Raw genomic sequence first — 24871 nt, 5'->3', positions numbered from 1 at the left:
GTCCAACTCTTCGCACATGCCATAATTGCAATTTGAATTCTTCTATTTTTTAAGTGAATCAAATATAAAGTAACTGCAGAGAAATGTTTTTTTGTTTTTTTTAATCGCTGAAGTGGAAGAAGTATAATGTACGTCAGCTGGTGATGCTCAGACTTTAGCGTACAGCTGTATTACTCTGCAGTATCCCTTGTACAGGAAGCAGTAAATCCGGCTCTAGTGACGGCGGTAATAAGCAGTACAGATGTGGGGGTATCAGAGGGGTTCTGGCCGGAAATAAGGCAATAAGTCTCCTAGCTAGACAGGATATACACTCACTACACATGCTTACGCATGCTTACACACACTTACACACACACACACACACACACACACACACACACACACGTACAAATACATACATTAGCCCACAAATATTACACTGAAATGACGTTATGCGTTGATTTCATTTCCTCTTTTCCACACATTCTATTCCCCATTCACCCTTCAGTAATTTCACATCACTGCTCACTGCTCTGCCACTGTTGCGCTTAGAGACGTTCTGTTGCAATCTGAAGGAGAAATACAGGGGAAAATTTAGGAATAATGTGAAGAAGTGGGGAAGTTGACATCATTTCTTTCTCTTTCACAACTTTCCTTCCTTCTTTCTTTCTTTCTCTTTCTTTCTTCCTCTTTCTTTCTCTCTCTTCCTTTCTTTCTTCCTCTCTCTCTTTCTTTCTCTCTCTCTCTTTCTTTCTTTCTTTCTCTCTCACTCTTTCTTTCTTTCTTTCTTTCTTTCTTTCTCACTCTTTCTTTCTCTTTCTCTCTATCACTCTTTCTTTCTTTCTATCTCTCTCTCACTTTCTTTCTTTCTCTCTCTCACTCTATTTCTTTCTTTCTTTCACAACTTTCTCTCTCTTTCTTTCTTAACGTTCTTTCTTTTTTTCTTTCTTTTTTTCTTTCTCTCTTTCTCTCTTTGTCTCTTTCTTTGTCTCTTTCTTTCTTTCTTTCTCTCTATCTATCTATCTATCTATCTATCTACCTTTCTTTCTTTCTTTCTTTCAATCTGTCTTTCTCTCTCTCTCTTTGTCTCTATCTATCTCTCTCTCTTTCTTTCTTTCTCTCTATCTTTCTCTCTCTCTTTCTTTCTTTCTTTCTATCTATCTATCTATCTTTCTTTCTTTCTTTCTTTCTTTCTTTCTTTCTTTCTCTATTCATGACACCATTAGAGATTCCTTGGGCTTTTGGAGGTTTACATGTTTAGTATGCATGAGTCCTGTGGCTTTCCCCTTGCTTACTTGCTACATGATAAGAGTCTGAAGGGTCTGTCCCTTGCTTTACATTCTCATTCACTATTGATAAAAATAACCTCAACACAACATTTGATGTATATTCGGATCTGTAACTCAAGCTATGTTTCTGTACTATCACATCCAGACGGGCTCTTCCTTCCAGACTGCCTGCTGGCACTTTCATTTCAGTTGTGTCTCTCACTTAGTAAGTACTGAGCTGTGTGTCTTTTGTGTATATGACCTGTTTTACATGGCCCTTGCCTGACATTGACTCTTTTTTTTCATTTTATTTATTTATTTATTTTTAACTCTGCTCTGCCCCTGTGTTTACTCTTAGGACTGTGACTCTCCCTGTGATATTTTGGTAAGTAAGTCCACTCACTGCATTGACTAATACACTGTTACCGAAGCCAGCATTCATCCTGCAGTGAGCCGAGAGCAAGTGACCCACAGGAAACTCTGAAATACTTCCAATCACTGATGATCAACTGGCCACAGGAGAGGACTGACAGTTTATTTGGTTATTTTATTTTATGTTATTTATTGAAACAAAAAAAGTTATCCAATACCAACTGGGCCTGTGTGAAAATGTATTTGCCCCCCGTAGTTACTAATTCCCCAAAACTACTGTGTGAAACTGCATTCATAATGAAGTTCAGCTGGACTAGACACAACCAGACCTGAGTACACCAAACCCTGTTCAATCAAATCAACACTTAAATAGAACTTTTTCAACAGCATGAAGTTGGTTAAAAGGTCTTACCCAGTAACACACTACGCCAAAGTTGAAAGAAATGAAAGAAATGATGAAGAAGAAGGTGATCCTGATCAGAGAGCAAAGTGTTTATAAGAAATATTAGATCCGATTTCACTCATAGATATATGTTTAAATTTCACGTATACCTAAGGTGTTTTATGTTATCTTGCGTGACACATATGAGAACTCTCACCTTTTTTAAAAACAAATGAAATAAATTATTCTATATACATTTGGTGGCTGTGATTTTTTTTTATTCAATTGATCAGACCTTCAGTTGATTCTTTTAATATTATGAGGGTCTATGGTTAATCACATCAGTTGTCTGATTCACAAGGTACCATTTTAGTACAAAAATAATTCCATCAGTGTTATTTAGCTAGTCGTTGGTTGCTTCTGCATGTGCTCTAAATGGCGGTGGTAATTTGGTACCAAAGTGGGTTTGAAAATCCCAGCATGCTGGCAGTTTATTTTTTTAAAATGAGTGATATCAGACTTGTTCTATTGAACTGATTCTCTTTACTGAATTGTTTGACCTGGTTCACAGGTCCGTCTGAATTGAATTAAGTTTGTGTGCCGTGTATGTCGACGATGTCTAGTTGTTTATATTTGTATATAAGAATACTAGTGTAATCCCAACAATCAGACAATTAATCCTCATGAAATTATAACACAACACACAACGTAGTCTAAAGAAGAGGAGGCTGGGTGATATGACAATATAATATCGATATCATGATAAATTGTCAATCTGCTTTCTGATGACCTTTTCTTAAACACATTTGAATACAAACTGACCCGAAGCAGCTGATTTGGTTTCAAATTTTGTAAATTTTTTGAAACGTGAACATTTACAGTGCGTGTCTTTAGACTGGTGGAGGAAAGCGGAGTACCCGAAGGAAACCCCCGAAACACGGGGAGAACATGCAAACTCTGTACACACAGGGCAGAGGAGGGACTCGAACCCTCAGCTCTTGAGGTGCACAGCAAACGTGCTAACCACTAAGCCACCGTGTCCCCTTTGTCTTATCAAAACATTTTTGTATAAATGTAATATAAAGTAAAATTTAGTAAAAAAAAAACAAAAAAACAACATACTGTATTTTTATGAGGGAATCATTTCGGAGCCGGAAGATTCGACTCTTATTGGTGAGCTGATTCACTGTATAGAGCCGCAATTGCCATCACTGACAGACCGTGTGAATGTGAAAGCAATTATCTACACTGGCACATACATTTATGTCTATTTTATTTTATTTTATTTTATTTTTTATGATTTTGATCGTTTAGAAAGCTTGAATAGTTTGTATCTGCTCAATTCTTCTTTATCAAAGTAATTTACAGTAGAGTTGCGCTTTATTTACTGCAAAGCTTCCGAATGCTCACTAGATGGCGCTAAAGCACTAAACTCTTCCTATGAGTAAATGAACCCAGTGAGAGCAGGTACAATGCACTGATAATGTGCAACGTTTTAAACTGTGTATTATCTGTTTTTTGTTGTTTTTTAACAACCTGTGTTGTATTACTTATATAGTTGGGTTGGTATATATGAAAAATTGCCGTATGTATCGTTCTTTCTGTAATAATGAGGTGAGAGCTGATTTAGAAATCATTCCCCTGTATTCACATCAAGCTTTCTGTTAATCTCCTGTAATCTCTGCTTCTCTGTACATCTCTCCCATCTTTTCTTCTCACCTCCTCACACCTCTCCACCTCCTCCTCCTCATCATCATATTACATCATATCTTCCACTCTCCTCTCCTCACATTTCTGCCTCCTATGTCATTAAAACGCATCACATCTCATTCTGTTACGCCTTGTCTCATTTAATCTCATCTCCTCACATCTCATCATGTCTCTCTGTGCCTCGTTTCATCTCATCTTACTTCTCCTCAGTTCATCTCATCTCATCTCACAGTTTCCTCGCTTCACAAACGTCTACTCTACATTCTTATAACAATTGTTTGTGTCTCATCTCATCACATCACATCTTCTGGTGTCTTATCTCATCTCATCTCATCTCTCACTTTCCTCTCCTCACATATGTCTTCTCTATCATTACAGCTCTTCTCATCAGATCCCGTCTCCTACTGTTTCATTACATGTCCGACTGTCTCATCACATCTCCTTCTGTTTCATCACATCTTCTACTGTCTCATCACGTCTCATCACATCTCCTTCTGTTTCATCGCATCTTCTACTGTCTCATCACGTCTCATCACATGTCCTTCTGTTTCATCACATCTTCTACTGTATCATCACATGTCCCGCTGTCTCATCAAATCTCATCACATCTCCTTGTGTCACATCTCATCTCATTTCAATCTCAATACTTCTCATTATATCTCCTTACCTCATCACACATTTTGTTCTCCTCTCTGTCTGTCCTATCATCTCATCTCATCTCATTCTCCCACCTCACATGTCTTCTCTATCTTCTCTATCAAATCACATCTCATCTCATTTCATCTCATCTTGTCACATTTCATCTCATGTCATCATATATCATTTAATCTGATCTCAATCCCAACTCAACTCATTGCTTCATATCTCATCTCAATTAATCTTATTTCTTATTGCCACATCACCTCTGGTTATCTCATCTCATCTCATCGTATCACGTCTCATCTCATCTCATCTCGTCTCATCTCATCGTATCACATCTCCCTCTCACTTGTTCTGTCTTTGTCTCTTTTCTCCTCACATCACATCTCAGTTTTATGTCTTCTCTCTGTTCTCTTCTCCTCTCCCCCTCTCTCTCACTCCTCCGATTCCCTCTGTATTGGCCACTGTTGCCCTGAAATTGTATTTACTGCTCTACTTGCCACTACTTTCTTCAATATTTAATCAAGATATAGTTTGAAGAGCTCTCTCTGTGAGTAAGTGAGTGTGTGCATGTGAAAATGGCAGTGTGTGTGTGTGTGTGTGTGTGTGTGTGTGTGTGCAGTAGCTAAAAGCTAAGGATGGGAGTTTTATCACCATGGTTTATAGAGATGAAAGACTTTCATCAGCAGAAGATGATGAAAGTTTTTTTTTTCCCTCTCAGTTCTAGATGTTTGCTCATTTTACGCTATAATTTTGTTCAGATTGGTTTTTAGTTAATTTCATTTGTAAAAACAAGACTAGTTAAGAATAGTTAACCAGACCTCAGCTTGGGTGCTCAAGCTGTCATTCAGATTACCATAGCAACGATGGAAAAATTATGAAACTTCATCTATTTTTCTTTTTTACTGTGACAAAGTTCTTTTGATGGATATTTGCCTCCACATTTCACAAAATAGAAACATATTTGCTTTAAGTACTACAGAGCATCTCATCCTCATGGACTGCACCAGATGTGTCAGTTCTTGCTGTGAGATGTTACTCCACTCTTCCACCAAGGCATTTGCAAGTTCTCTATGACGTCTGGGGGGGGGGGGACATGCTGACATGTAATTTTCACTGCAAGAACGATCAGCTGTCTTTCCTGTCTCCCTGTAGCAATCTTATCTGCAATGTAATCTTTTTACATTACAGACATTGCAGTTTATTGCTCTGAACACATCTGCAGTCCTCATGCCTCCCTGCAGCAGGTCTATGGCATGTTTACGCAGGTGAGCAGAAACCCTACACATCTTTCTTCTGGTGTTTTTCAGAGGCGGTAGAAAGGTCTCTTTAGTGTCCTCAGTTATTGTAACTGTGACCTTAATTACCTAGCGCCTGTAAACTCTTAGTCTTAAGGACTGTTCTACAGGTGCATGTGCAATAATTGTTTATGGTTCATTGAACAAGCATGAAAAACTTAGTTTAAACCCTTTCCAATAATATATAAATATAATATAATATATAATAATATATAATAAATATAAGGATCTTTAAAATGCTGTCACATTATTATATACACACATTATTGTTGTTTAGTAATAACATGGATGCTAAATTATTCACAATAATTTATAATTTTATATTAATAATTGATACAGAAATTAAATATGCAGTACTATGCAATAGGTACCCTATTCCTTTTAAAATAAATGTTATTTTAGTTTATTTTATATGTAAAAAAAATAATAATAATAAATTAAAAAAACATTAGACATTTACAGCCATTCATTTTCTGAAAAATGTCATGTTTTGAAGAGGATTTTTTTCTGTCATTAAAGAAAGGAACATTTCCTTTTGGAGATGATGCTTATAGCTTTATTTTCTTTAACTGTAAACGAGAGACCAGCGCAATATCTGATTTAAGCTATCATGTCAGGAAAAACAGTGCTTCCACAATGCTTCCATACTGACCTGCGTGTCCTAATGCAGAGGAAGCAAACAACTGTGCCTGTATAATGAAAAAGAGCTGTTAATGTCTGCTGGAGAAACATAGAGACATCTAGTGCTCTCAGGGGGCACTCGTACTCCTGCTGCTGTAAACCGATGGCTCCAGTTTCTGCACAGCATGGTGGTGAGTCCTCTACTCCGGGGCCAGCATCCATTACACACATTACTGAGGTTTAACAGTCATTTAGGGTCTGGCTTGTATGATTCCCATTATTGTGTAATGTACAGTATGGTAAATGCGCCGAGATATTAAAGTACAGCTCATTCTATTAACAACCCTTTGTGTGTATGTGTGTATGTGTGTGTGTGTGTGTGTGTGTGTGTGCGTAAGGGTATGCGTATTGCTGAGGGAAATGGGTTGATATGGAACACTGAGTACGATTAGGAGCGTTTTTCTTTCTTTAGCTTAAAGCGAAGTTCTTCTAAGAGACATCCTCATTCCTATGTTAGTATTTTAAACTGTTTGAAATTACAAAGGAACATTACAAAGGCACTAGAGAGAGATTAAAATATGGGTACAGTGTTTCCAGAGCGTCATTTAAAATGACTTAGAGAGAGCGAACGAGCAATATAAAGGGAGAGAAAGAGTAGCAGTGTGCTATATTAATGTAGTGTTAAATAAGTTGTTATTGGGTTTCCATGACAAGGCGATTGCAGCTCTAATATCATTAAACCATCATAGTCCACACAATGCCACTGTTGGGTCTTTCATGGTCCTCTTGTCACCTAACACCATTGTGTTGCACCTGAAAATAGACAAGACACTCCCAACCATCCTTTTTTTCCTTTCCCATCCCCCCCATACTAAACCTTCTTCTTCCCTTCACATCCCTACCATTGGATCCCTCGTGTTCACTGCAAACCCCTAGAGTATTATCTACAAAGCAGCTGTATGCATGGAGGCCATTTTTCACTTGAACAATGTACACAAATGTCACCTGGATGCCAGCCATTCTGCTGCCTAAGATCTGAAGATATCAGTTATTGCTGAGTTCATGCCATCGTGGAAGTGTGTATCTATGTGAATGAACAGCTTGTACTTTACCATATTATAAATGTTTGTTTTAATTCGCTATCCTCTACAGAGGAGAGTAGATCCTGTTTTAGAACATTACAGGTTTCGGGATTTAAATATGCTTGTAATGTAAAGGACTGCATGGATCCTGCAGGGAACTGTGTTTTAAGGCTTGGGGCTATAAAGCATTTGGTAGGACTACAAAGCATTTCCAACCAGTCATGCATATTTAAGCAGGGCTGTCTATCAGGCTGTGTCAGAAGGTAATGTATGTTGATGGAAAAGAGCCTCAGGGTTAAGTAAGCTCTCATACAAATGGGAAGGATACACCTCAACTCAGCTAACATGCTAACACTTAGCCAGATTCCTGAGACTCCAACCACCTCCACCACCAAATCCAAAGCAGATCCCAACCCAGCAAATCTATAAATCCAAGCCAAAATCCAAAACATCTATCAAATCAAATCTAAACCAGACCCCAAAACATCTACAATACTAAAGCTAAGCCAGACCCAAAAGCATCTCCCATACCAAATCTACAAATCCATGCCAGACCTGAAAGCATCTATCACACTAAATGTACAAACCTAAGATAGAATCCAATGCATCTATGTCACCAAACCCAAGACAGACCCCAATATCTACCATGCCAAATCTACAAATCCTAAACCAGACCCCAAAACATTTACCACACCAAACACATGACAACCCCCCCAAAAAGCTAACACACTAAATCTAAGCCAGACCCAAAGCAACTTCTGTGGTACAACTACAAATCCATGCCAGACCTGAAAGCATCCATCACACCAAATCTACAAATCTAAGCAAGACCCCAAAACATCTATCACACCAAATCTAAACCAGACCCCAAAACATCTACCATACTAAAGCTAAGCCAGACCCAAAAGCATCCATCACACCAAATCTAAATCAAACACCAAAACATTTATTCATCAAATCCAGTTTCTTTAGCCAGCCACTCACCCATAACTTCTGGATGTAATTGCAGTAATTAGTGTTAATAGCCAATTATAAATTATTTGTCATGTTTTGTGAAATAAAACAAAATCTTTTAAGCCAACCAGAAGCCAATAAAGTGGTGACATCCTATTTATTTATCAGCCTGAAGCTGGTCAGAGTCCACATGACACATTTTTCTCTCATTAGGTGAATATTTCTAGATTATTTTTAAATGATTTGTTATTGTAATTGTAGTATTCAGACCTAGCGATATTTGAGTTTGGAGTTAAGCTTTTGTTTAAACTTTCACTTAAATCTATAGTGGTGTGATGTGTAATGTAAGACACTCAGTAGGAGGTCAAATGTAAAGGTAAATGAAACACACACATTGATCTGAACAACAGGAGAACAATCATTCTACACTCTGATGTTGTCCTTACGCAACAGACTGATTACCAAAACCCAAAGAACCCAAAGGAAAAGTGGCTCTATATGGGTTGTCTAATGCAGAGATTCTCAGTTCAGTCCACAAGTTTTAGTTCATAGTTGGTCCTCATTTTATTTTAGGTCAGACCGGGAAGACTAGATGGAGAACATCTGATGAAAGCCAATCCCATTCTTGGAGATCAACCACCCTTACACATGCCACCCCTTTGTGTGCCCTTGCCCTCTCTTGAACACACCACTGTACTTACTGTGTAGCATTGGTGGTGGTATACTCTGAGAACATGTAGGACCCTTAAGGGTTTTTGATTATCCCTCTGGGGAAACCCTTAAAAGTTCTATGTAGAACCCTAACTAAGTGTTTCCCTATTTTTGGGAACTAGGAACCCTTAATTTTCCATTTAACCCACAAAGCACCCCCCCCCCCTACCCGCCTCCTAAATGTGTTCTGTATGATCTGTATCAGTTTTTGGTAGTTTGGGGATGGAACTAAAATGTTCCTATTGCAGCACTATTACAATGTATTCATAAATTAAATACTGATATGCTGTACTGTGATTAGGATCTCAACAAAATGGCAAAACACCCCCCTCACCCATAATTGATTGGTTATTACTATATTGGCTTTTGTCAGCAGCATGGTTAAGTTTTTCAGCCATGTCACCTCTCAACTCCTGGGTCCCTGGTCCAGTCCCGAGCCCAGGTTACTGTGTAGACCTTTGCATGTTCATGTGTCCATCTGAGTTTCCTCAGGGTTCTCCGATGTCCTTCACCTCGTGATAGCATGCCAGTAGATATATTGGCTCCACTAAATTGCTTCTAGGTGTGTAGGTGAGTACGCATCGTTACTTGAGATGGACCTGCATTCCATCCTGGGTGTATTCCCGCCTTTATTATACCCAGTATTCCAGGGATAGGCTCAAAATCCACCACGACCCTGGAGTGCTTACTGAAGATGAATGAATGAATGCTTTTTACGACTACATTCATCTTTCGTAACTGTTTATCCTGGACAATTATGATTTAGGCTACTAGGTCAGCAGTGGCAATAAACAGGAATAGGACTATATATTAAAAAAAAACAAAAAAACAAACAAACCCAGTGCCACCTACGTTGCCACACCCCTGAGTGACAGGTTCGATTTGAGTCCAGATGCAAAACATTAACCTGTATAATCAGTGCGTAAAACACTGATGTGAACCAATAAACTGCTGCAAGAGTTAGACACGCTGCCAGAAGTAAAATCCCCTGAGGCTTGAGGACATGGTGGAAGTGATGCATGGCCGCTTCCTGCTGCACCTGTAACACCACCACCAGCACCACCATCTCCTCCTCCTCCTCCTCCTCCACCCTCCATCCGCCTACCACTACACACACACACACACACACACACACACACACACACACACACACACACACACACACAAAAACAAACACACACACACACACTCTCTCTCTCTCTCTCTACATCGCGCTCCCGCACTGTCGCTCTGATCAGGGTGGAGCAGGCAGCCTCCTCCTCCTCCTCCGCCTCGGTGTCACCGTGCTGCGGGAAGTCGCTCGCTCGCGCGCTCGGGAATGGTGGTCGGCGGGTGAAGCTCCTCTCCAGTTGGGAGACATGGAGGACTCGGAGAGCGCCGCGGATGACGGACTGCTGGCCACCTGGCGATGGAGCCGTAACGCGCGGGAGCAGGTACAGCTGAAGCAGAAGATCAGAGACCTGCCCGGTTTACTGAAGCACGGCTTGCATTTGAGAAAGAAGAGCGTGAGTAGTGCATCTTAATGATTATTATTATTATTATTACTAGTATTGATTGATTGATTGATTTCATTTCCTGTCAAGCAAAACCACTGAGTGCGTTTTAAACCTGTTCTCCCTTTTGATGATCAGTCGCCCCCGCGTTTATTTAAAATGACACACTGGCACAATTGCATTATGAACCTCTTGTTTTTTTCTTTTTTTTTTCTTCTTCCCCTTCTTCTTTTTTACGCGCGCGCAGCTATGCGTCTTTTAATGAATTATTTAATGAATTTCTATTCGTGGTTGATTTTGTGGGAATGTGAGTATGTGAGAATGCGTAAAGGCACAATCCGCTGTTTTGCAACCGCCGTATCTAAGGCAACAAGAATCCTACACACACACACACACACACACACACACCTGACGGCTTTTAGCTGTCGTTTCTCCCTAACTTCCTCATCACGACTGGATGTAAATACCGACTCCATGTTTTTAATACCTGATTGAATCTATTTGGATGAAGAAGACATTTCTAGACACGGTGGTGTGTGTGTGTGTGTGTGTGTGTGTGTGTGTGTGTGAGAGAGAGAGTGTGTGAGAGTGTGAATGTGAGAGTGTGTGTGAGTGAATGCCTCCGGTAAACAGGCATTTCCCCACCTCGTTATTTTCCTTCATGTAAATGACTGAAACACTTAAACTTTAAAGGTTATGCTTGCAGTGACATTACGCAGGGACTTTACCTTCCCAATAATATTTGAGCTGAGGATTACAGGCAGGAAGCAGTGGATGCATGCTCAGGAAGCTATGGTTACGGAAAAACCGCATAGTACTACCTTACTACCATACTAAACAGTATGCATGCCACCAGTAGCCTGGTATTTATTTATACATAAACTACTAATGAGGAGGGCAGTGTGCTGTTTTGGGCACATCTTATGTTTAATGAGTGGTCATTAATGTTTATCTTACCTGTCATCATATTTATAATTTTTTTCATGATACATAATTATTTATTATTTTATATGATATGGAATGGATATCAGTTTTGGGGGAAGCGAGGGTGGTTTAGTGGGTAGCATGTTTGCCTCGCACCTCCATGGTTGGGGGCTTGAATCCTGCCTCCGCCCTACATTGGTGGAGTTTGCATGTTCTCCCCCTGCTTCGGGGGTTTCCTGGAGGTTGACTCCGGTTTCTTCCCCAGTCCAAAGACATGCGTTGTAGGCTGATCGTAATCTCTAAATTGTCTGCAGTGTGTGTGTGTGTGTGTGTGATTGTGCCCTGCGATGGGTTGGCCATTGTGCCATCCATGGTGTCCATTGCCTTGTGCCCTGAGTTCCCTGGGATAGACTCCAGACTCCCCGCGACCCTGTGTAGGACAAGCGGTACAGAAAATGGATGAATATCAATTTACAAAACATATACAAAATAAGAAAAAGTTACAATTCGGAGAAATAATTACCGATGATGATGGAGAATGTTGACCTTTTCCCTCACTTTGATTCAATTCATCGAATTATTTATTAATTTAATTTAATTTATTTAATATGTAACATAACCAGATTTTCAAAAAGATACAAAAGATTACAGAAAGTTACAAATAGCAGAAATGATTGTGGCCGGTGTTCACCTTTATCCATCCATCCATCCATCTTCTACCGCTTATCCTTCCTTCAGGGTCACAGGGGAACCTGGAGCCTATCCCAGGGAGCATCGGGCACGAGGCAGGGTACACCCTGGACAGGGTGCCAATCCATCGCAGGACACAATCACATACACATTCACACACCCATTCATACACTACGGACACTTTAGACACGCCAATCAGCCTACCATGCATGTCTTTGGACTGTGGGAGGAAACCGGAGTACCCGGAGGAAACCCCCACAGCACGGGGAGAACATGCAAACTCCGCACACACAGGGCCACAGTGGGAATCGAACCCCCGACCCCGGAGGTGTGAGGCCAACGTGCTATTTATTTATTTATTTATTTCATTATTTAACATGAAACAGATATACAGTAGGTTTGTCTGTATCACCAGTTACAAATAGCAGGTTAAAAGAAACAATGATGTTAGAAATATAATTTATAAAATGTTATTCTTCTAAAACATGCATAATTACATACTTTTCATACATTTTATAAATTTTTTTTAAAGTATGCAACATTCAAAATAACGTCATACATTTGAACAGTTTTTAGGCTCTTATTGGTCTATTAAGATCAAATTTGGTGATCATGAAAATTTTGCACTTAGAGACATGTAGAGACAAAGGGACAGTTAACAACAAGATGTTGTAGTGACTCACACTCCACTTGCCAAAAAGCTAAAATTGTTTTAAATGTGTACGAAAACATTCCTCTCGGGGGGTAGAATGTTTTCCTGAAGAAAACATGTTCCTTATTGATTTATTTACATTCCTGGATTTCCCACTGTGATCTAGGAACAGGTTAGATACAATCCTTTCCTCAAGACCTGCACCGTTTATCAGCTGTTAATCATTATTACAGTATTTGCAGTGTGAAACTCCGTGACCACAAACAGACACAAATGCACGCTCTCACAATCGAGAAATCGTAATCACTTTCTCAAACATGTCTGTTTTGTCTTTTGAATGGCTTTGTGCTTTAGAAGGCTGTGAGTGAGTCCATTTACTTTTATGTTTTAAACTGTGCTCTGAGCTTGCTTTGATGAGTTTCAGTGGGTGTTTGGATGAGTCACAGCCACAGCTCAATTTAAGTGGAGATGCAAATGAGTGCAAGTAGGAAAAATGACAAACATTATCCCCACTGTGAATCTGGCATTTTCTGGCTTTTCCATTCCCTTTGGATTTAGCTTGATGTATCATGTAAGATATCTATTATTGATATTTTTACATTTGATTTCATGTGTTTTACACGCCAGCCTGCTTTGGTTGTGGCAGAAGTTGTTATTTTCAAATCAGCAAGTTTCAACTGGTAAAATTAGGGGGTAGAATAAGGAGAATTGCATAGTTTTGATAACTTTTTTTTTGGGAGGAGTATGCTGTTGTGATGGCAGAACGAACAATACAAGATCTGTGGACTTTGTTAAAAAAAATCCAAACAGGCATCTCTAACTGGAAGTAACCCCTGAATGATGTCGAGTTACTGTAATAAAACTCAGATTGTGATGAATGAAACACACAAAATGAACGTAACTAAAATCGGATAAAAGTATGACATGTCGTTACAAATCACAAATTGTAATCACTGGCTAATTGTTGTGATATAAGAGGATTAAACCCATTTGGGACGTGAGGTTATTGGAAGATAAACAACTTTGTTGTGACGGGTCACATTACACAACCCCATCGCTGATTATTTTCCTATAATAGCGTGCTCCCGACAGCATGTTTTATTCCTTAATTGCACAACCTCGACTTTTCTAAGTAAAAAGTGCACGAAAGGTACAAAAATTCGGAAAGATCATATCCTGAAAGGATAAAATTCGGTATTTTACTTTGTAAGACTGTAAGGCACGTTTGTAGGGAATAAGGGATTTTCGTGCACCACGACAACTGTAAAAGGCGTCCTCATGAGGCAGCGAGACGTGCCCTTGTAGACAGGTGCACCGGGCCATGATGAAGAGCGAGTGGCTTTCAAACGTAAGCTGGACCGTTTCACTTGTCTCACACTCGAGTCTTTACGTCCAAATATCAGCTGCAGTTAGTGAGTGTATGCTGATTCAGTATCAGCTAGTGCTGCACATTTCCATGACCTGACATTTCTGCTTTTTCTGCTCGTTATCTGTAGCCGAACAGACTGTTCCCCCAAAGCGGTGTAACCTAGGAGCATCACAGCTTTTTCTTTCCTGTCCTCTCCTCTTCTCTCACATGGTGTCAGATCAATTGCTTGATGTGTTCTAGGTTAATTACATGTGAGAGTACATGCTATTATGTGGCTCAGGTGGTCGAGCAGGATGTCTACTAATCGTAGGTTTGGCGGTTCGATTCCCGGCCCACGTGACTCCACATGTCAAAGTGTCCTTGGGCAAGACACTGAACCCCAAGTTGCTCCTGATGGCAAGTTAGCACCTTGCATGGCAGCTCTGCTACCACTGGTGTGTGAGTGTGTGAATGAGACAGCGTAAAGTGCTTTGGATAAAAACACTAAGGATAAAAAAGTGCTATATAAGTGCAGACCATTTACCATTATTTGGTCTGGGGATAATAGTTTTACAGAGTGTTGAGGGTGTGGAGTTTTTGGAATCTGTTGGAACTTGTGCTGCCATTATATGGATCATTTCCAGTTTCTGTTTTCCACTTGACTGAGTGAGAAATGACAATATTGATTAGACTGAGTGAATGACTGAACATAACATAACATGGCCTGCACTCTGAGACCTCTGTTCACAGTACTGGTTATTTATTTTTTTCCTGCACGGTGACAGGTTAGAGGCAAAAGCAAATGTACTCTGATGGAACTTTATCTTTTACATGATTTGTTGATGAATAACGAGTTTTGGTTTCATGCTTTTCTTTTTAAATGGACGAGCCGTACCAAACACAGTCCTACATACCCTCGCCATTAATATTCCGAACCCCTCCTTGCATAATTGTAGTTTCCTCCATTAGTGGGTAGTTTTGAGGTTCCGTCTCATTTGACTTGATTTGAGGGCTCTGTGCAATTAGACATTAGAAATGACAATGATTTCATTTGATCCCATTAATCTGTTTTATCGAGACGGGAGAAGCAGATCGGTTTTGGGCTGTTAACGGCGGCGTAGACGTTTATTCGTAGCAGATTGGATGTTGCAGATTCTTCAGTGTCGATTTTATTTGCTTATGGGTTTTAAACTAGACATTTGATTCCTGTAAATGAAATAGGGAATGAAGTTTAAATAAAGCTACCTATAATTGAGATCTGATTATAGGTATTAAGAGGTTTATATTACCATACTGGCATTTGCAATCTGCTGTGCAACATGGAGCTCCTTCTGCTGAAATATCAGCGCTCGGTGAACAGGCTTTCATTCATTCGCTAGCATGAGGAATGTGTGTGAGGAAGATGAAGCTGAAAGCACGACATATTTGACACCAGAGGATGTAAGGGATTGAAGAGTATATATATATATATATATATATATATATATATATATATATATATAAAATGTATCTTTTTTAAATAGTGGAGCTGAACATTTTTAAAAATTTTTCAGTTTACGAAACCTCTCCTTGTATTTTTGGTATGGTGACATTGGTATCTTCTTGAATGTGTATTGAATGGTGTGTGTGTGTGTGTGTATGTGTATACTGGAGTGTTTGTTGCGTTCACAGCCAGGTGGACGTTGTTGATGCACCTCTCAAGCGGATTTCCTGTACTTGTTTGTTTCGTAGTGAAACGCAAACGAAGAGGCCGAGTTTGTTTGATTTTTCTCGATCTCATCTGACATAACAGATTTATTCCCAAGTCGTGTCACTGCAAGCAGAGTTTGTGTGTATGTGAGTGTGTGTGTGTGTGAGCATTCGGAGCTCCAGCGCTGAACCTCGCTGAGCACTCTAATCTGAGAGTAATCCATTTCTCACAGATAATGACCCACACACACTCTGCACTCTGCATGCTGCACACAGGAACACACTCCTCACAGAGGCTTTGATGTCTGCACGTAGATAACAGCACCAGGGTGCCCCTTTTCTTCATTTCTCTTCTCGCTCACCTTCCATTGTTTCCTGTCCTTTCTTGTATCTCTCCTACTCTTTCTGTTTTTTCTCTCAGTGTGAATCCGACACTCCTTAGCCCCGCCGAAGTGCACCGTACACTGCCTTTAGGTTTGTGTCAAAAAGGAAGCTGTTTCAAACCCCAGAGTCTTGTTTTTCTTTCACACTCCTTTCTCATATTTCTGATTCTTTCACACCTTTTGATTCTCACATACCCAGTTGCTTTTTACCAATCCTTCCTCTCAGCGAAACTTTCCTCTCTCTTTCCTAATCAGGCTACAGCTACGGCTAGGTATGGTCAACAGCTAAGGTGTCAGTCGTCTACACAAACAATAGCTTGGTCATTTTGTTCGTCTTGAGTGTCGGATGCGTATCATCCACATTACAAAGTAGGTGTAAGTGTACCTTGTATGATGCGTTTAAAGGTGTGGACAGCAATATGTAAATTCTGTCTATAACTGTAAAAATCATATCGTTTCAGATTTACCTTAGAGAAAAACAGTCATTCATTTGATTCGAATAGTTTCTGCATTTCAGGCATCTATTTACATTTTTACAGCCTGGAAATGAGCTCCGCCCCTTTCTGAACCCAACCTGCTCAAGTCCATTCTCTTTTCCTTAAAAGGCAATTTACGAAATGCACATAACCTGTGTTTATATGCAGCCTAATAATCTGTGAATAATCCGACTGAAATGTACACACCTTAATCGAAAGCGAATAAACCGACCCGTGACGTTTCTATCAGATAGAACGAGATGATTAATCCTTTTTATAATACGTGAGCATAATTAGAAGAATAATAGCCAAGCAAACTTTCCTGTCTGATTATTTTCACTTTCAGACGCTTTTTACGATGCACTCTTTGTGCAATAAATCGGGCAAGTAATAAAATATAGCTCATGTTACATGTTTAGTAGTGCGATTAAGCAGCTTGACTGGTTTCACGTGCTCCTTGTTGTTATGTTAACGTTGACACTAAACTTCGCTCCATGCATGTTCATGGATCTAGATCGGATTACATACCGTATAACGTACTGTACATATAGTATAAACTGAGACTGTCTACAGCTTAGGATGCACATAAGCAGTTCATTTGGAGTCTGCAGTCGGAATGAGGTTGATATGGATTGGCTAAAATCGTTGCATGTAAACATAGCCGTAGTTTCAGCAGAAGGAATGGTGTGAGAACGGTGAAGGGGAAAGCATTGTCATTGTTTTCACTGCAACTGCAGGTCACCTCACAGGTAACCAGGCAACTGCTTTACAACATGGGAAGCCATATCGTACATACTGTGCCTCTAGCTGAAATTTCCATTAGATTTACATCTACATTTAGAAGTTGCAGCATTTAGCAGACACCCTTATCCAGAGCGACTTAGAAGTGCTTTTTATTCTCCATGAAAAATATCTTTCTTGCCGTGCTCATGCTAGTACAACGTTTATGGTCTTAGAACATTATAAAGCAAAAACTCTGCTAGAGAGAAGTTAGTACAGCTACAAAACAGAGTGTAGATACAAAGGAGAGTCCTGATGCACAGCTTCCTCGTATCTTCAGGGCTGGTGGGTGAAATCAAGCCTTGCTAGAGGCTCAGTGGTGACATGGTGTAGAGCAGGGATTGATGAGTGCCTTCAGGTAGCGTCAGTCTATAAATGGCAGTGGAGGAAGCAAAGCAATGAGGTGATGTGGGAGTACTAATTGAAATCGAGGACATAATTAACTATGTTCCTTTCATGAAGGTCACATGGGAGCACAGATTCAAATTCATTGAAAAAAGTGTTGAAAACTGTAAAGCTGTAGCCTTATAAAGCTAACTTGAGATAGCTTTTAAAAACAACAACAACAAAACAACAACAAAAAAACCCCTGGTGTTATATTTAGAGACTCTCATTGGAGAATATTAGCTAAATATAAATAGCTAGCTAAATTGTAGCGCCTTAAAATAAATGATCAAATCTAGCTAGCTAATTTTATTTAGCTAACACTCCAGTGAAAGCTAATAGCAAGCTTGCATTACAGTGAGCAGCTGTCTTTGTAGTATGCAAGCTAAATATAAACAGCTAGCTAACTAATAGAGCCATAAAACAAGGTGTTACATATAGCTATCTGGTTGGTGTCAGACTTTTCTGGTTATACTGAAGGTTTAATACTGGAGTAGCTAAACATAAATAGCTAAATCACTCGCTAGCTTGGTTAGTGTTAAATAAAATAAGGTATTAGGCTTCATATGCTGCTGTTAATTATCCTAGCTGGCATTACAGTGAAAGGCTGTCTTTGGAGGTAGTAGCTAAATATAACTAGCTAGCTAAAAGAAGCATAAAATAAGGCATTCAATGTAGCTAGATGTTCAGAGTTAGATTTGACTGAAAGCTTAATATTGGAGTAGCTAAACATGAATAGCTAAATCGCTATCTAGCTTGGTTAGTGTTGAATAAGATAAGGTATTAGAAGTTGCTGTTGCAGTAACTCAAAACCATTAGGGGTTCTTTTGTACAAGTCATAGTCACCACACGGATTAACTGGACACATGTTTGCTGACCGGATTAAATACATGTAGTTGATATGTTTTCAGGATACAAACCATACATAAGATATACAAAATAACCAGGTGTAAGGTAACGCTAGTCATGATTCGCAGGCCTGGAGGAGAGAAAGAGAGAGGGAGGGTGATGGAAAGTAGAGGAGGATGAGTCCTTGAAGGAGAGGAAGCTGATTATGTGCTCCGTGTGTCTGCGCAGTCTGTCTCTTTGTTTTCCTGTAAGATCGATCTTTCGTGTGAAGACTCGATTTGCGATTGATGCTTTTTCTCTTCCGTATCTTTGTGCTTGAGTAGCCAGCCTGTGTGCTTCAGTTCTCTCTCAACCCAAACACTGTCTGCTGCTCTCGCTGCCAAGCTTTGTGCCCTCTGCCCACAGCAAATCAATAAAGAGCTGAGCCGACACACACACACACACACACACACACACACACACACCCCTTTTACACTGCAGCCAAAACAAAGCCCACACATGCTTTCGTGTCCTCAGAGATGACTCTAGTCCAGCTGAGATGTTGCTGTGTTGATATGATCTGTCTATTTCTCTTTCTGTCTCTTTCTTCTTCTGTGTTTATATTTCAGCAGCTTGTTTTTTTAGCACCTTATCTTAGAGGGACACCTGATTTGAGCCTTGATCCAAGGTAGTTTGATTTTAATCCCACTGTTCCCAATCAGATTCGGACCAATTCTTTAAATACATGAGAGAATCCTTCTTCCTCCATCAGCAGACAGTGTAGATGGTTTCCTCACACCTTATACATTAAGTAAGGAATAAAACACTTGGAGACGGGCTGTTTTTATAGGAAAACAATCAACAACAGGGTGGGATGAAGGGGAATTACTGTTACCACCCCAAAGTGAATTCTTTTCCCATAGCAGTACAACCAGAAGTGTTTTATTCCTCTTATTTGTCATTAAAAAAAGGTTTACTTTTTTATCAATTTATAATTACATTTAATGTTGTGGAAGATTTTCAAGAAGTTAGGTCCTGTTATTGTCACCATCCGTGGGTTGAGCCAGAAGCAGATGCAGATGCAGATAAAGACATTTATTTAAAGAAACGTACTAAGAAACAAATACACTATGACAACCTTGAAACACACTGTGGCAAGAAACAAACATCGAGACATGAACAACGGGAGTCTAAGACAACGAAAGACAATGAATCAGTGCAGACAATGGCTATATATACACACATGAGTGCTCATTAACCAAACCGTGAATCAGGTGCAGGTGGTCATGTGACATGTAGTGCAGTGGCTGATGGGAAGTGGAGTCCAGAGCTTCCTGATACGTGACAGAACCCTCCCCCAAGGGCGCTACTCCCGGAGCGCCCAAAATTATACGTCCTCCATCTGGTGGTCCTGGCCCCCTGGAGAAAATGTCCCCCGCAAAATCAGGAGGCCGGGCGGCTTCTACAATGGCACAGGGAGGCTGAGATATTTCCTCGGCAGAGCATGAAAGCGGCGCGATGTCCCCAGCTGAACTGGAAGGCCGAGAGAAGTCCCCCGTGCGGCCAGGGAGAGGAGCGTGGGTCTCCTCGAAGCAGAAGGGGGGAACGCTAGTTGCCATGGAGCAGGCGGGCTGAGCGACGTCCGCAGCTGAACGGGGAGGCTGAGCGACGTCCGCAGCTGAACGGGGAGGCTGAGCGACGTCCGCAGCTGAACGGGGAGGCTGAGCGACGTCCGCAGCTGAACGGGGAGGCTGAGCGACGTCCGCAGCTGAACGGGGCAGCGGGACAGCCTCCTTGGCTGTGCATGGCAGCGGGACAGCCTCCTCAGCCTGTCCCTCTGAGGTCGCCATGTTGACCTCAGGTAAGAGCTCCACAGCTGAGACCTCCCCGTAGGCCTCAGGCTGGAGCCCTGCTGTCCTCTTTGCCCCCCCAAAAAAATTTCTGGGCCAGCCTTCACCTCTGGACTGCGCAGCAAGGTGTGCCTCCCCTGCAGTGGAAAGCCCCAGATGCTCAGGTTACTCTGCTGGCTGTGTTGCAAGGCGGACTGTGGCGTGAGCGGAGCTTGGCGGTGCGTGTCGGCGGACTGTGGCGTGAGCGGAGCTTGGCTGGGTGTGAGCGGCATTTGGTCATTTGGGTCAGTAGGCCTGAACGTGAACTCAGGGACGCGAGACTTGATTTGGACCTCAGGGACGCGAGGCTTGGCTGGGACCTTAGGGACTTGAGACTTGACTGGGACTCGGACATCAAAGCCTGGTGCTAGTGCCTCCCCGCTGACCCTTTGCTGGAGCTCGGCAGGTGAGCCCACCTCGTGGGGCTCAGGTTCAAGCTCTGAGGTCACCCTGTCGGTCCCGGGCTGGGTCTCTGTACTGAACACAAACTCCCCTGTGTACCTGGACTCCTCCTCCTGTTGGCGTGGCATGGCGTAGTCCTGCATGAACATAGGCGGTAAGTTGAAGCCCAGGTAATTCCTGGCATCCTGCTGCTTTCGTAGCGCAGCTTGGTAATTGTCCGACTGTTGGCGCAACGTGGCAAAGTACTCCACTAACATTGGTGGCATCCTGACGCCCCAGTTATCCATCTTGGCGATCTGCTGCTTCTGATTGTTGGTCTTTCGTTCTGTCACCATCCGTGGGTTGAGCCAGAAGCAGATGCAGATGCAGATAAAGACATTTATTTAAAGAAACGTACTAAGAAACAAATACACTATGACAACCTTGAAACACACTGTGGCAAGCAACAAACATCAAGACATGAACAACGGGAGTCTAAGACAACAAAAGACAGTGAATCAGTGCAGACAATGGCTATATATACACGAGTGCTCATTAACCAAAACGTGAATCAGGTGCAGGTGGTCATGTGACATGTAGTGCAGTGCAGTGGCTGATGGGAAGTGGAGTCCAGAGCTTCCTGATACGTGACAGTTATCACTTCCATTCCCTGGTTATTCTCTCTCCAGCTTTTCTTTCTTTTTTTCCCCCTCCCTTGAAGTTAATAGGATTTGAAAAATGCTGATGAAAAACCGCAAAACTTAACGTCCTCCATCCTGAAGACTTTCCTGTGTCAGAAAACCTAAAGTTACAGTTTTATTCCTGACTGTTACAAAGTGCTGATACTGGAGACTCCTTCCAAAAACTTACAATAAATACAGTGCCCTACACTAATATTGGCACCCTTGGTAAATATGAGCAAAGAAGGCTGTGAAAAATTGTCTTTATTGTTTAACCTTTTGAGCTTTTTTTAAAATTTTTTTTAAAAAAATGTTAAAAAAACAAACATTTTTTTAACCAAAGGATTTGCCAACATTGCTTCCTTATTACTGCTAACTATCTTCTACTACACCAGAGTTTGGCTTGAGGGTGCTTACACAACTCGGTTTCACTCTCGATTAACACCCAGTAAATTTGGAACTGTATGCACGTGGCTGGAGGTGTAAAAGACTGAGGTGCACTTGCCTGGATGAGCATCTGGGACAGAGTCTGAGCTCTGCAGTAGTCTGTGGGATGTTTAGAGAAATTGGAACAAACTATTATTTTAGCTTTCATGAGGACACGAGCGAATGAAACGGATAAACAATGGATCATTAAAAAGATCTAGAAGAGTGATACTGATTTTAAAAGGCTGTGTGTTTCCTCCAGGCAGTTCAACAGTGAAAATGTTGGCCATGTAGAAACACTTCATGCTCTCTATGAGGGACCTAAAACATTTGTAAAAGCTGAACTCAGAAAATAGTAGGATTTTTTTGGTGGTTTTAAATATTTTTTAATGCATTTTTTATTTTATTTTATTTTTTCATTTTGAAAAAAATTATTCCACTTTGGAGTTTGCAAGCCTGAAAAAGGACGTTTTGTAGATTATAATTAAATTGTAGTTAGGGATATAATGACTATAAAGTCAATTTTTGGTGTGAACACACTGCGTTTAAATCTGCATCAGTACACTTGAGCAGTTTTATAAGGAAATTGGTTGGTAAGTTTTTCCAGGCATCGTGGAGAATCGCCCACAGTTCCATCCCTACACCACAATGTGACATGAAATTGCACCAAATGTTCATATGGTGAACTGTGGATGAAATCTCAATCATTTTAACATCATAGCATTTGTACATTGCTTGGTGCAGGTACAACATTCAGTGTTTATGCCTATTCATATTTGTATAACAACTGTCAATAGTGACCTTTATTTGCCCTCTGCAAATGAATGTGGATTCATCTTAATGCTCCATAAACACTCTCTGGCTCACTGTAAATGAGTATGCAGTCTTACCTGCCTCTTATTGGGCACTGTTGTGTGTTTCTCAGCTGTATGTAGCCTCTTATTGGGGGCTGTATGTATAGATGAGCAGGAGGTTGGTTTTAGAGCACTTGTTTGGTTTGTCCATTATCACATTATCAGTCTATAGAAACTGAACTGTACTATTTAAATAGCATCATGACTCTGTTTGTTTTTATTGATTGTGTCTTGGCAGCAGTCACCTGACACCGTCCCCGGACCCAGTACTGGCGTCCACACCAAATCCAAGGTAGGCTACAACTGTTATACTGCTTGTGTGTTTTGTTGTATTAAAGTTTTGCTTCGTTAAAAATGAAAGCGGTGAACCCTAAATAAAAATGAACAGTGGAGAATTTCTTTCCACCATGGTCATGATCTTGAAAACTCGGTGTACTCTACAACCTTATTTATCTAAATGTTCTCTGTGTGATTTTTCATTAGATTTAGATTTGAATTTGTATTATTATTAATATATAAAGATCAAAAGAAAAAAGACAGAAGACAAGTAGTACAAAAGTATTAATTAGAGTATTTATATGTGATTCTCAAATATAGTATTAAAGTACAATGATTGCACTGTGTACATGAGTTAAGGGTGTGTGTTTGTGTGTATACTCAATGCGCTGAAGTTTAGTAACAGACAGGATGAAATTCCTCTCTTGGTTTGACCTGGACATGAGACCTTGTGGGATGTTTGAAAAGTTTATCATCAAACATCTTGAAGGGTTTGTAAGGTAACTGTAAATCGGGGTTGATCAGAGAAAACAAGTATAGGAGGAGATTGTAGTATTTCCTCAACAATGTTGGACCAAAACCAGGATTTATTTATTGGGTGGAATTCCCCTTTAAGATAATTAATCATATTTATGAGCTTACACGGTATATATATTTCTGTGTACTGTGTGTTTAATTGTCAGCTTGCTTGACTTCTTACGGATACATTAGATCAGTGTTCGCATGGTGAGTAATCGCCAAAAAACCTTTAGGCAAGTAAAAGTACTGTTATGCAACAAAATTATGACGAGAAGTGAAACCGTTTTCTAAATAGATACGTGTATCTAAGAGTAGCTTTTCTGGTGAAAAGACAGCTGTAGTAGTGTGTTACCCATTACACAGGATCAGATGATCTTTTTAGAACTAACTGTGATTTTAATGATAATAATAAGATCAAAACCATTCAGTGCCAATAAAACAAAACTATGGATTAATACCCTAGCACACAATTCTGATTAGTCACAAGAATAATTTCTCAGTAACAAGGGAAGATAAAAAAAAAAGTAAAAATGTGGCCATGTGCATCATGGAAATGTGCGATATCAGCACATATCAATGCAGATGCGTTGTGTGAGAACCAGAGGTCCAAATCTGTGCATCCTATAGAGTTAAAATATATAGAGAGCATGCTGGTCACTTGAGGATGTTCTTTCATGGTGAGCCTGCGAGATTTCTTTAACAAGATGCAAATCATGTGCACTTGTGATGTGGCTGATAAGTCTGGATTGCAATAACCAACAAAGATTATACGTTATGTGGATACATAAGCATGTTATAAGCTTCTAAAAGAGCTCTTCAGTAGCTTTCAAATAACACCGTCTCTACACCACTGCAGTAGACAGTGCCCATGAAAGACACCACGGAAATCGGTCATTTTAGCCGACTTTGGAACTCTATTTCTGCTACTGAGCTCATTATGTTTCAGTCGATCTTTTTCCCTGGGTCAAACACTCTGCTTATTCAATCCAATTTTTTTGGGAGAATTTATAAATTTGTTTATTTTATTTTTAAGATATGGTGAACCTGTTGTATATTTTGTTTACAATATTAAACCAACTTTTGTAGCATTTTTTTTTTACTGTATTAATTTTTTCCAGACAAACAGCACATTGTTTTGCATTGTTTTATGATCCAGAAATAAAAAAAGGACTATTTTCAGTCA

At 40.3% G+C, this 24871-nt stretch overlaps 1 protein-coding gene across 1 annotated transcript in view; it reads left to right on the top strand.

Moving 5' to 3' along the window:
- Positions 1-10178: 10178 nt before the first annotated feature.
- Positions 10179-24871, top strand: part of rapgef5a (Rap guanine nucleotide exchange factor (GEF) 5a) — an 82653-nt gene continuing 67960 nt past the window's right edge. The window contains exons 1-2 of the mRNA XM_053612502.1: positions 10179-10521; positions 23132-23185. Of these exons, the coding sequence (XP_053468477.1) occupies positions 10375-10521; positions 23132-23185 (201 nt within the window). The 5' untranslated portion in view covers positions 10179-10374. The remainder of the gene's footprint in view (positions 10522-23131; positions 23186-24871) is intronic.

The sequence above is a fragment of the Ictalurus furcatus genome, chromosome 24 (assembly GCF_023375685.1).
Source record: "Ictalurus furcatus strain D&B chromosome 24, Billie_1.0, whole genome shotgun sequence".
In the NCBI taxonomy this organism is placed as follows: domain Eukaryota; kingdom Metazoa; phylum Chordata; class Actinopteri; order Siluriformes; family Ictaluridae; genus Ictalurus; species Ictalurus furcatus.
This window is presented reverse-complemented; position numbering and strand designations above follow the sequence as displayed.